This window comes from Polypterus senegalus, chromosome 6, assembly GCF_016835505.1.
Source record: "Polypterus senegalus isolate Bchr_013 chromosome 6, ASM1683550v1, whole genome shotgun sequence".
Classification (NCBI taxonomy): domain Eukaryota; kingdom Metazoa; phylum Chordata; class Cladistia; order Polypteriformes; family Polypteridae; genus Polypterus; species Polypterus senegalus.
This window is the reverse complement of record NC_053159.1, coordinates 115,486,200-115,499,419: the sequence shown is the minus strand read 5'-3', so window position 1 is coordinate 115,499,419 and position 13,220 is coordinate 115,486,200. Positions and strand designations below refer to the sequence as shown.

At 39.9% G+C, this 13,220-nt stretch overlaps 1 protein-coding gene across 2 annotated transcripts in view; it reads right to left on the bottom strand.

Moving 5' to 3' along the window:
* Positions 1-13,010, bottom strand: part of zgc:162816 (uncharacterized protein LOC571260 homolog) — a 29,613-nt gene extending 16,603 nt beyond the window's left edge. For both annotated transcript variants that reach the window (XM_039756851.1, XM_039756852.1), the window contains exons 1-5: positions 12,979-13,010; positions 12,498-12,655; positions 10,415-10,563; positions 6,710-6,990; positions 255-435 (exon numbers count right to left, since the gene is read on the bottom strand). In XM_039756851.1, the coding sequence (XP_039612785.1) occupies positions 255-435; positions 6,710-6,990; positions 10,415-10,557 (605 nt within the window). In that variant the 5' untranslated portion in view covers positions 10,558-10,563; positions 12,498-12,655; positions 12,979-13,010. The remainder of the gene's footprint in view (positions 1-254; positions 436-6,709; positions 6,991-10,414; positions 10,564-12,497; positions 12,656-12,978) is intronic.
* Positions 13,011-13,220: the final 210 nt, after the last annotated feature.

Below are 13,220 nucleotides of genomic sequence, written 5' to 3'. Positions count from 1 at the left end.
TTCCTATCTTGCAGGATAATAATGTGGCAGGGCAGTGCTGTTAATTTAAACTCACTGCAATGTGTAAGCTTTCATAGTTCACTTAGTTTACCACAAGTGAATATTAACTTGAGCGCCTTCATACCAAACATAAATCACTAAAAAATGAGCTAATACTGTGCAAGCAGACAGATTTGAAAACATTAACACAAGAAATCAGAAAAAAGACAGAAGAATATCAAGAACTGATAGCAATCTAGGCTTAACTTACGTACTTTTCTCCAAAACTCAAAACAGCACTGATAGTTCTCTGGGCAACAGCCTGGATCTCCTGTGCCCCAGAACATTTGTACGTATTCCCACAATGTGCGTACACTCCACTAAGTTCTATACCACTGCTCTCGGATATAGCTTTGGCCAAGTCCACTGCTGCAGCCTCTGTATGTAAAACTCCAGCTAAATGAAATAAAAAGATTAGACAATCAGTCTTAATTTGACATAGGAGCTTAATGACTCACTGTGGGCAGAGCGGTGGCTCTGAGGCTACGGATCTGCACTGGTAATCGGAAGGTTGCTGGTTCAAATCCCGTAAAAGCCAAAAATGACTCTACTTCCTTGGGCCCCTGAGCTCTGTCCTGAGTATGACGTTAATCTGCATCCATCCCTGCATGTAGGCTTTCTAACCTGCAGGGAAAAACCTGGGGGTTGGTGGCAAAATTGTCACTTAGGCCACCATAAAAAAACCTCACACTGGTTCCATTCCATCTGAACTTGTGTGGTGCTGACGTGGCACCCGTTGCATGGCTGCACTCGGGTCCTAATCTGGATCCTGAGTTGGTTTGTCATGTGGTGGGTGCGGCAATGCGCTGTATCAGAATTTGCTCCTAACCACTCTCTCTCTTTGTATAACTGGGTAGGAAATCATTTTTAATAGGAAAATGTTGCCCCCGCTGACTGAATTCCAGGAGTAATTTATAAACAAACTGGCCATTTAACAGAATATACAAAATAACATTTACCTTATCAGAATAGTAAAAGCAATTATTTGGTTTCATCAATACCAGAAAAAAAATACAAATTAAGCACAGTATAGAATCAGTTGTCTTTATTTTTTATAAAAAGAAAACAAATAATTGATCCAATCATAGGCAAACATGTTTATGTAAGCAAGATGTACAAACTGAGGACTAATTTGGTAAAGTTATAGGTAAAGCTGACAATCTATGCCCAAAGTCATTTGTTAGCACAATCCCACATTACAATTACCATTATTCATTTTATTTTATTAATTTTACTAAAATTCTAATCAATTGAGTGTCCATAAAGGCTGGACTGGAGAAGGACTGATTTTGAACCAGTGTTGACCAATAGGAAGAAAGAAAAGGGAAGCAAACAGAAAAAGAGCAGGAGGTAACAGCACTGAAGTGAACATAGTTTCTCTATTGTAAGGGCATTCAAGTTTGGCCCATGAGGGCTGTAATGGCTGCACGATTTTGTTCCAACTCATATGCTTAATTATCCCAGTCCTTGCCAAAAACTAAAGAGCTTGTCATTTGATTTTATGTCTTTCTAGTGTTTTCAATATGCCAAGTGAGGTCTTAGGGTGACTTTTAAATAATTGCTCTCAAGTTGCTTTGCAAAGGGTTTGTTCTGTGTGTGTTTATTATATATAAATATATACACACACACACACACGTTTACATGCATATCTGAGTATTCGGAGCTCCATGCTGCGATGTTTCACTCTCGGACTTCACTGGGCTCGTGAATTTCCACGCAGTTCATTTGTTACTTTGTCTATTAAAAAAAGCAATTAAAGATAAACTATTTTTGTGAAAAAAGGAAGCAAACTAAATGTATAAAAAGTGTATCACTCCTATCTAAATGCAATTCAACCATATATATAGTGTTGGGCGGCCACAGTCATTACCTGGCTGGTATGCCAGCTGGATGGAAGGACTGGGGAGAGAGCATCGGAAGGCCACTACCTTACCCAGGACACTTGAGAGCAAATCTCCTGGGCAGCTATGGCACCATGGATTCAGCGCACACTGGAAGTTGGAGTGTGGAACAGCCCTGATGGTTTCTGTGGGGGCTGCCAGGGGGAGCTGCAGAACCCTACAGGGGGCCTTCACCACTCCTGGGGGTGATTCCAAGTCTGATTAATGCGCCACTTGGAACACTTCCATAGTCTGCTTAAAAGGAGTCGCCTCAATCCATTCAGAGAGGAAGAGAGACAAAGCTTGCCAAGAGAAGGAGTGGAGGCAGACGACAAGGAGAGAAGAAGAAGGGACCGTACTATTTTGGTGTTTGTACTGTGCTGCTGTAGGGAGCGAGGGAAAAGCGTTTCCTCACCAAAACAAATGTGTGTTATGTGGCAAACTTGACCCAAACTTAACTGACCCATCTGAGCAATTTAAAAGTAATTTTGTTCTGATAACGGCCCCCTTGTGGATCACTGGACTCTAGTGGATCAGACATTGAGAAGCTCTGATAAAACTTTCCAACCTGGTTTGCTAATATAGCATTGTATTAATGTTAGTCAATCTGTTAGACAGCTAAATTAACCCATTCATAAACCATCAACAGAGAGGAAACATCACGAACTGTATACAATCATGTGATAACTGATCAATTTATGTTACTGCTGTGGGAGGAAAACTTACCATGCCCTGCAATAAATACAACGGAGGTATTTTATCAGCATGTATTTCTATTTTTTGTGCTAGCGATGGTGTTGTTGTCCTTTGTTTTTGAAGTAGGGTTGGCAGAAGCCAGATAAAGCAGTCCATTTTATGATTGAGAGCGGTAACATCAGGACCCATCAAACAGATTTGACGACAAGCACATTTTCAAAGAACAATTACTTTTTAGGCTGTGCCAGGCCCTGCTATAATCACTCTTAATCAAACTCACATTACATATATAGCCAGAACCTCACTGAAGAGAAATTTAAAATAAATAAATAAATAAATAAATTCCAAAGCATGGACTTCTGATTCAGTAGACCACTGAAAAAAATCTGCATATTTTTGTTATTACTCTAGATGCCATTTAGGCTACAAATATGCTAAAAAAAAAAACCTTGACTGGCACAGTGGTTGGTATCTTAGTGTTTGTATGAGTTTTTCACCATATACTTTGGAAGTTCTCTTAAAACCAAACAGCTGCGTATTAATTTCATCAGAATGTCAAATATAAATTAGTCCTATATAAATTATTTTGGATTTCAGGATGTTCCCTGACCAGGCCTGATTTCTTTCTAGTGCCCAAAACTGCCATTACTAAATTAGAAAATCTGCATGCTAAAATTGTTGGATTTTAGGCTAAGCTTATTAAAAGTAATTATGTGCTTCAACTCTAATAAATGTTCATGATCATCTATTCCATTATTAATATGTGATCATTCAATGTCTGTAGTGAAAGCACTATCATAGCCACCACTCTAATATTCAGATAGTACTGTTGGTCCACACTATGCACCCTAGAAGAAATAACATATTTGGTAACTAGCTTAGGCTGCATTTGTTTCTGCAAAATCTGGCAATGACACTGTAATAAAGTAAGCACACCCCATCTTTCAGTTATTTTGTTTTACATATCACAACATCCAGTAATTAACAACCATATTATCCTCACTAGGCCTAGGTAAAAATACTGGATTTTCTGATAAATTGTTATTTTCCATTTAAACAATTTGATATTGATTCTTAAAGTATCAAGATCGATCTTGTGAATCTCTAGCCCACTCAAGTAATACAGTACATCTAGATTTTTCCTCATCTTTGTTTTTGGCATCTGAATCACTAATGCACCTGCTAAGGCAGGGGTCCCCAACTCCGGTCCTGGAAGGCCCCAGTGGCTGCAGGTTTTCATTCTAATCCTGTTAGGAGCAAAAATAGGTCACTGCACTAATTAACTTCTTTTCAATTAATTTTATCTGACTTTCTCTCGAAGACTCCCTTAATTGTTCATTTTTCCTAAATTAAATTAAATAGCCAAACAGTAATGAGACACAAAATAAACCAAAATATGACCAGCAAACTGTGTTGATCTTACAATATCTGAAGATAAAGAAAGGTGAAGGTCTCAGGAATGCTGATCTGCTGAGGCCCCCAAAACATTTCAACAGTGGTCATAGAAAAGAGAAAATCAACAATTTTGGAAATGTATACCTTTGCACTATGAGGGCAGCAATAGGCCATGGAATTAAAGAAAGGGTTTAATTAACATCAAGACTCAATGCCTAATTAAGCAACTCATTGGAGTTTCAGGCCCTGACTTAGTTGGTCTTCTGTTGGTTCACTCACTTCACATTTCATTTCTGTTTGGGTGCCATTTAAGGAAAGAAATGAAACAGTTCATAGAAACGATAAAGAAATTCAGGGGAACAAATCTTAAAAAACTAGTCAATTAAAATGAAAGGAAAAATGAGTTAATTAGCAGCAAAAGCAGTTCACTAATTAAGAAAAGGGTTGAAGTGAAAACCAGTAGCCACTGGGGCCCTCCAGGACTGGAGTTGCTGACCCCTGTGCTAAGGCTTTCTACAGAAAAAAAGCACTTTACTACCTCACATAAAATGGTGTGTCCTCCTCAACTTAAATTAGCACCTATGCTTAAATCAGATGTGTGGACTTACAATGGATTCAAACAGTGCATTAGTAAAGCTTGATAAAAGCAAAGCTGTATGTAAGGTCTGGAACTCAGAAGTTAATTAAGTATTGTTGTCACACAAATTCGAGAAACCATTTATTCCAACATCACCCATAAACAATCTCATTTGACATCCAAACAATTAGAGCCCAAATCTATATTGAAGATGGTGTTTAGCTCCACACTTCCATTTAATTCACCTCATGCCCAAAAAAATAACAGAATATAAAGTCGTTTTTATCTGTAAAGATAAGGAAACTTACACCATTGTTAAAAACAAGGTCTTCCAACAAATGTTACAGGTTTTGAAACTGTGATATGCTTTACCAACCACAAAGGAAATGAGTGAAGTTATTGTACTTAGGGTTTATGAAGATCTTAAGCAAAGCATCGCCACATCTCTAATGTCACTACATGAAAAACAACTGGGCACCTGTGGCGGGTGTGTTGCAGGCAAGAGTGCTGAATATCCAGTAAGGTTGCTCCATAGCTGAATGCCTGTCACATTGGGAACAGCCTTGCTGCTGAGATGGCTGGCTGTGGGTTGAAAAACCTTTCTAGCATTTCTAATGCCCTGTTCCACAGCAGGGCCACATCAATCCCAAGTTTGTGTGTTGGCAAGTCCAATAAACATTGCTTCTCTTGAAGCATGTGGCTAGCTCTACTGCTACAGTGGAAAAAGTTTGGAACGTTCCTCACCCTGCGAGTGTTGTATACAAAGCAGACAACGTAAAGTAGCTCCATAAGCTGTACTGCAAGGATCATACTAGCAGTGTTGTCAGTCACAATGGCTGGTTCTATGTCTTTTATGTCTGAGGAGGAACTGTGAGGACTCATTTTCGAGATGGATCAAATGAAGATGTGTAACCTGAAGGATTACAGAAAGACACAAGTCCTCCCACTTTATCTTTAATTTGTACTAATTCAAGATTATTTTAAAATGTCCAATACGTGACTAAATTTGGCTAACAATTTATTTGAAGGCGGCACGGTGGTGTAGTGGGTAGTGCTGCTGCCTCGCAGTTAGCAGACCCAGGTTCACTTCCCGGGTCCTCCCAACGTGGAGTTTGCATGTTCTCCCCATGTCTGCGTGGGCTTCCTCCGGATGCTCCGGTTTCCTCCCACAGTCCAAAGACATGCAGGTTAGGTGCACTGGCGATTCTAAATTGTCCCTAGTGTGTGCTTGGTGTGTGGATGTGTGCACTGCGGTGGACTGGTGCCCTGCCCGGGGTTTGTTTCCTGCCTTGCACCCTGGGATTGTCTCCCGTGACCCTGTAGTTAGGATATAGCGGGTTGGATGATGGATGGATTTATTTGAAGGGTATCTATGTGTAGAATCATAAGACACGAATAGGTAACTCAATAACATATTTATTGTTTAAGAAAAGATGAGAAAAAAATTTAGAAAATGCATGTATTATATTAACTGGTAACAGCAAATTAGCCTGGTGTAAGTGATTGTATGTGTGTGCAGACCTGAATTGAACTGTGCCCAAAACTACCAAAATAACTTCAACAGAGTTATTAGAATTGTAAAATGGATGAATGATTAAGGGCGGCACGGTGGCGCAGTGGTAGCGCTGCTGCCTCGCAGTTAGGAGACCTGGGTTCGCTTCCCGGGTCCACCCTGCGTGGAGTTTGCATGTTCTCCCCGTGTCTGCGTGGGTTTCCTGGGCTCCGGTTTCCTCCCACAATCCAAAGACATGCAGGTTAGGTGGATTGGTGATTCTAAATTGGCCCTAGTGTGTGCTTGGTGTGTGGGTGTGTTTGTGTGTGTCCTGCAGTGGGTTGGCACACTGCTCAGGATTGGTTCCTGCCTTGTGCCCTGTGTTGGCTGGGTTTGGCTCCAGCAGACCCCCGTGACCCTGTATTCGGATTCAGCGGGTTAGAAAATGGATGGATGAATGATTAATACTGTCTAACTAATGATTTGCAAAGATAACATGCACACTAATTAGATCATGAGGCGTATAAGCAAAAAACACATGAAAAAGCATAGATACAAAATTCTAGTAAATCTACTGGTAAAATTAAAAATAATTTTCCGGGGTGCAGAGGATGAATCTGCGTTACTTACCACGTCCATTTTCACAGTCCAGTTTGAGCCACACCCTCCACAATTTGCCTTCTTTCAAAGGTTTCTTCTTGAGAGCTTCAAGTACAGTCATATTGTCAAAGAGCACATGAAACAGATCCAGGCGCTCTGAAAGCTCTGCACATTTATCAATCTTGTCCAGTGACAATGAAAAGGCATATAGAATGTCATCAAAACCATGGTTTGCAAAAAAGAATGCTTCAGCTAATGTAGATACCACAATGCATCGACGTGTCCCTCCTGTCATTATATGTCCACATTCTCTAAAGAAGGAAATGACACTGGGTTACCAAGAATTTCACCTGACAACTGCACACAGGCCCCGTGACCCTGTAGTTCGGATATAGAGGGTTGGATAATGAATGGAACTGCACATAGGAATTCTGCCACTTATATTACTTGTAGTTTTTTTTAATGTTTACCTCTTGTTTAGCCAGACTGTTTCGAGGGATGGGATGGTGAAAGTAGCCAATAGAATTTGAAACTGCAACTCCCAGCAATCCCCGCAGTGGCTCGGATTGGTCTTCTGCTGAGGGTGCTGGGGCTGTTGGGGTCAAAGGATGTCAGAACAGCTTTTAAAAAGGGGGCCGGTGACCAAAAGCAAAAAAAAAAGTTTTTGTAATTTTTGTTTCAAGTTCCTGTCTGCCTTCTGTTGGGTTACCTGTACTTACTCATTTTGTCCTGAATTGTTTCATGGTTGGCGTCTGGATTGTCTGCCATCTGCCTGTGTACATGAGGACTGTAAGTGGATTCATTGCTATCCTGTGAAGAAAGGAGCGATCCTGAACCCGTCTTCACCATTTCAGGAACTAGCAGTAGGACAATCTTTACATTCCCATTCAACTGCAGATCTCTGGACTATCTATTTTCATCATTACATTTCATCCATTGTTGGTTTTCATGATTTACTGTGTGTGTTTTGTTTGTGCTTTGTTGTATTTAATGTGTAATCGCCGTAAGGGGAACAGGGCTGGTATCGTAGTTTTCATTTATTTCATTTGTTTTCATTACAATCTTTATTTGCTGTTTGATTACAGGTTTGCTTTGTTTTTGTCTCGGTTTGTGAGTGTGTGTGGGTCGGGCCAAGGCTGGGGGCGTCCCTGGAATCTCCACCATAAAAATAAATAAATCACCATCTTCTCAACGGTGTGAATTTTAGCAGCACCGGACCGGTCCAGCGTTATTCATTTCTCCTTGCTGCTGACCGACTGTGATGCATCTCCAAGTGAGTGTTCTTGTGTTTTCCATTTTGTTCCTCTTAACCCGTAAACTGCTACAACCGGCTATAGTCATTTCCCAGTGCCATTTGCGAGCACACAGCAGCTAATCTGTCAGTGCCGTACATTCATTGAGCAGCCAGCTCATGACCACTGCCAGCCCCTTGTGAGCAGGGGGGCTGAACGCACTCCTAGAAGACATGGACACTCCTCAAAAAACTCCTCTTAAAAAATGCTGATAGACTACCTTCACATTGCTCTCTTACTTACTAGGCTTACATGCAGCTGCTCTGTTGCGTGATATGCTTCTCGCACGATGCTACGCTTACTTAAAAGCCTGAACAGTACCGGTCCTTTTTGGCTGATTGCTTTGTTTGTCTCTCCTCCCCCAGACATTCTCTGCTCCTGTTGAGGGTTGTGCTCCCCTATGAGTTTGTCTATCCTTTAATCGAGAACTAACTGCATACTGAGTTCCTTTTACTTCTGAAAGAGACATGTTTGAAGTATTTGAATAAAGTTCCTGCCTCTACAATCTCCTGTGTTTCTGTGCAATTCTGTGACCCAAGCGTGACACCCTGCAGCCTCACTGTCTCTGGGATTGAGCCGCTGCACTAGACTAGCCTGCCAGCATCAGTGCTTACCACTGTGTGCTTGTGTGCAGCCAGTTCAAGCACAGTTGGCTCAGTGATTTACTGAGTTTCATCCATGGCGTCAGTTGCACCTTGTACATATTGTTCCAGTAGTTTTTAAAATAGTTTTTACAGTTCATTGGCAGCATGTAAAATGATCAGTGTTGCCGTAATTGTGATGCTCTTTGCATGGAAAAAAAAATGTGTTCCATTAAAATTTCACTTTTTCTTTGTGAACTGTGACATTTACTTAAAGTGCAGCAAAAAAGTGTTTGGCGTCCAGGGATGCATTAACCCCCAAGTATATGGCAGTTTAAGGGTTAAAGCCCCAAGATGCCATCGAAATGCCCTGTACCTTCTAAGGCTTCTGGCAATGAAAACACGCTTGCATGAATTACAGTACATATAGCGGTAACATCGGTATTTTACATTCTAGCACTGCGGGAGACATAGCAGTACAGTATGCAGGTTTGCCTTTACATTCTTTATTTTTAAGTAATGTATTAAGCTGAGTTTGAAATTAAAGTGTTTTGGGGGCATACTATAAAAATAGGCATTTTGTTAACCACGTCCAAAATTTGCGGTTTTTCACAATTCGCGGGTGCTCTAGGAACGTAACCCCTGTGAATTTTGGGAGTGTATGTATTCATTGTTCCATTATTTTGATGAACATGCACAATAAATGAATAATGGAATGGCCATCTCCATGCTATGAAGAATTTATTTGTTTTTTTATTTATCACCGTCTTAGACATTTGCATTTCCTATTAAGAATGTGCCATGTACTTGTTATAAAACTGCTCATCATGTCTTTATATAATTGCTCGGGAAAATAACAACATAACACTGTACTGTCTACAGTGATATTGATGTTTTACCAAATAATCAGAATGAGAGAATTTAGTCTCCAGTTCAACCCAAGTGAACCCATGACTGTACTCATCCACAACTTTGATAAGGGTGTGCCTGGCAATCTTCATCTGATCTAAATAATATAATGTAAATATAATGTGAATTTAAAATGTGTACTGTCAATATTTTTTAATAACAAAAGCTGCTGTCACTGTGTAGTGACAGGAATAAAGCAGAAATTTTCAGAAATACTGGCAAATGTTTCATCAACAATTTTGTAACATGAAATTATATATGTGTAAAAAATGAATGAATGGAAATATGGCTACCAATGGCTTTGCAGTCAAATGACTTCACCACCAAAACACAATCTCTGTCAAAATATAGTTTGAATGTGCCATTACGATTTTTTATACTAATACTTTTCCAAGTTCTGAATTTTCACAATTTTCTACCCTGTATAGCACAAGTCAGCAGCTCTGCTTCATTTATCTTAGAATCACTGCATAACATTAACAGCAGGAGAAAGACAGAGAATAGGCACCAATGTGTGAATTTATTAATTCATACTGTATGCTTGAAAGAAATGAAAAATCATGTTTTATCTTTGACCTTTTCCGATTTCACACTCAACATGTTTCCCTTATCTGATGAGGGCAGAAGCTGACCTGAAAACAGGGTAGCCATCTGATTTCCTTTGACAAATCAGCAGAGATTTAGCTCACTGATAATATATGACAGGTTTCAAAGTTCACATGTCTGTTATATGAGGGGAAAAGGCTGAACTGTTAAGAAATTAAAATATGGACTCTGCACCTAAATGGATTAAGTGTGTAAATTCTCCAGTCAGCATTTCCCTGACTCGAGCCCTCTTTAACTCTGCTTTGCTTTGATATTCAGCTTCTGTACTCTGATTCAATTTCATCTAAAACACTAAACAACTTGAAATTTATTTTCAACAGAGAAAACAATAAACATGACAGACTTACATGGTTTTGTGCGTTTTCATGTGAGGACGAAGTTGAACACCAAGTTTCTTGAAACGATCAATCATAACATTTGCATTTCTCTGAACTTTCTGAAGATCAACAATAAATGCTGGAGTCAGAAGTTCCTCTATTGAATTTGCCATGTCTCACTAAGGCAAGAGGGTGAGGAGGAAAAAAAAACCAACAAAGTAGTAATTTTAAATCAAAACTACAATATTTAGTATTCAAAATATATACATACAGTACACATCCAGAATTTTTCATATGGAGTTAAGGGTGAACATTTTAAAGTGGTTATATTGGAGAGAGTTTGCAAACTGGTTTTAATCATTTTACACTTTGCACATCCAAAGTTCAAAGTCCAGAATGATCCTTTAAGCTCGGCTTTCTGTTACAAGCTCTGTGTCTTGTATTGGGATGTACAGCTTCCACTGCAGTCCCCTATATGTACTATGCATTCACCAATGAAAGGTACGATCTTTATATATACAGAAATCCGCTACCGTGGCTGTCTGTTTGTCCGTCCAGGATTTTAAATCACCTGTAGCTAGCAAAACTGTTTGAACTATTGACCTGAAATTTGGTACACATATACTACGTGACGTCTACTACCCGCTTGCGGGGTGATGATTGACCTCCAAGGTTATTCCTCTTTTTATTTTATTTCATTATAGAATCAACTCTCGACAGCAACCAGCAGGGCGGCCACGTGGTGCACACGTACGGGCACCGTTCTCATCCCTACCACCTTCGCTGTCACTTCCCCTACCTCTTTATATCTTAAATCATTCTTGAAGCAGATTGAAGACTTAAGTGAAAAAATTAAGGAAAACGCACTAAGTAATTGCAACAAAAGCACTGACTTAATCAGTTTTAATGTGAAAAGATGCCAACGAAAGAAGAAAAGAAGTGGGTCGCTAGGGTGGAGAAAAGAACAGCTGCTCAGCAAGCAGCAGGCACATCAACTTCTGAGTGAATGAATGCTAAACAGAGACAGAGAAAGAGGATGAAAACTATGAATGCGCAAGTCAAGTGTATTCACTGCACGTTATCATACAGTGTGCCGTTACTGGTATAACATAAGGACTAATCTCAGATTAACATTTTGTCTCTATTTTTAAAGAATCTGTTTTATAAAACTTGTGATATGACTGCATGCACACCTACAGTAAGACCATGGGTTCAATAGTATTACATGTACACAAGACACTGAGATACTTACAGTATTTACATGTGGTAATCAACAAGCCACCACTCTTCACTGCCATGAACAGGTCTTGGCTTGAAAAATTACCTAATTATTAAATCTCACCTTTCTACTGTAAAATGTGCAAAACACTAAAAGTACAAAGTCAGAAATGTAGAAAGTATAAAAATGATACAAATAATAATACCATATATACTGTCAAAATGTGTCACTTGTGTGGTATGTCTTGAAGCATGGTCAAGTATACAATCCAACCTCACAGACGGATGTTCTTTCCAGGCTGATCAGCTTTTGAACATGCGCGATTGACACGAGCGTCACTTTCGGATTCATCAGAATCACTTTAGATTTCACTGTTCGTTTCATTTTCAATGCCTGAAGACTGATTCACTTCAAAATCACTGCTTGTATCACTGTAAAGAGCGTGCAACACCTGGGCTGCTGAAAAACATTTCTTACAAGACACCATTATGAGGCTAGCACAAGACGTGTCTGCACCATTGCCCGGGTAACACTCGGGCCTGTCGCTTACACAAGACACACCTTGGCACGAACATTGCTGCCACTTTTACAGCCCGAGTAATCCTCGGGTCCAATGCTTACATGGGTTGCGTCTATACAGTTGCCCAAGTGATGCTCGGGATTACTGCTTTTAGCACTGTTTTTACAGCCTGAGTGGTGCTCAGGTCTAACGCTAAGGAGGTTAATATACAGTTATGTGACATTCTAAGGTTTTACATATCAAGACATAACAAAAATGATCTTGTCCTCAATAAGTCCTACAATTTGATAATTCAAACTCTAGATGTCAAACAGCTTAGTGTGTAAAAGATTTTGTCATTACAACAAAACTAAGCTAACTCAGTATAGCCTCACCTGGTTCAGTCTTCCGGATGCTTTATGAGTTACAACCTTGGTTAGCACAACTTCAGGTATCAAGAAACCAGCTATCTGTGCGATAAATGCAGGAATATCACCAACCGTCTTCAGTCCATTCACTTCGTCTGACACTACATTTATGCTTTCACAGAAATCTGTACAACAATAATAATAATACTGCATTAGATTTATATAGTGCCTTTCCCATGCTCTAGGCGCTGGGAAAATTGGGTACATATATTTCTGCATTAAACACTAAACAGATAAATAAAAAAGACACAAACCATTAAATAGAATAAAAAACAATAAACCAGACTAAAATGCTAAAATCAATACTAAAAGCAAAGCTGGAACAAGTAACAGCATAGAGTCTCTCATCAGGCACTGCATTACAGTGTGGTAATCTGGCTGCACCTCACAGAACTGGAAGACCCTCCAGCGTATCGTCAAAATAGCTCAAAGAATCACTGGCACTCACCTATGACCACTGGAAGATATCTTCACTCCCTGCTGCAACAGAAAAGCAAAGAACATTTGTAGGGATCCAACACACCCCAGCCATAACATTTCCACATCTCTGCCCTCTGGCAGGCACTTCAGAGCCCTGCATGCCCGCACTACCAGGCTGAAGAACAGCTTTCAGCCCAAAGCAATCTGCCTATTAAATGAGCAGCGATCACTGTCCCTTCCACCACTGATTGAACTGAATTTCTGCATCAG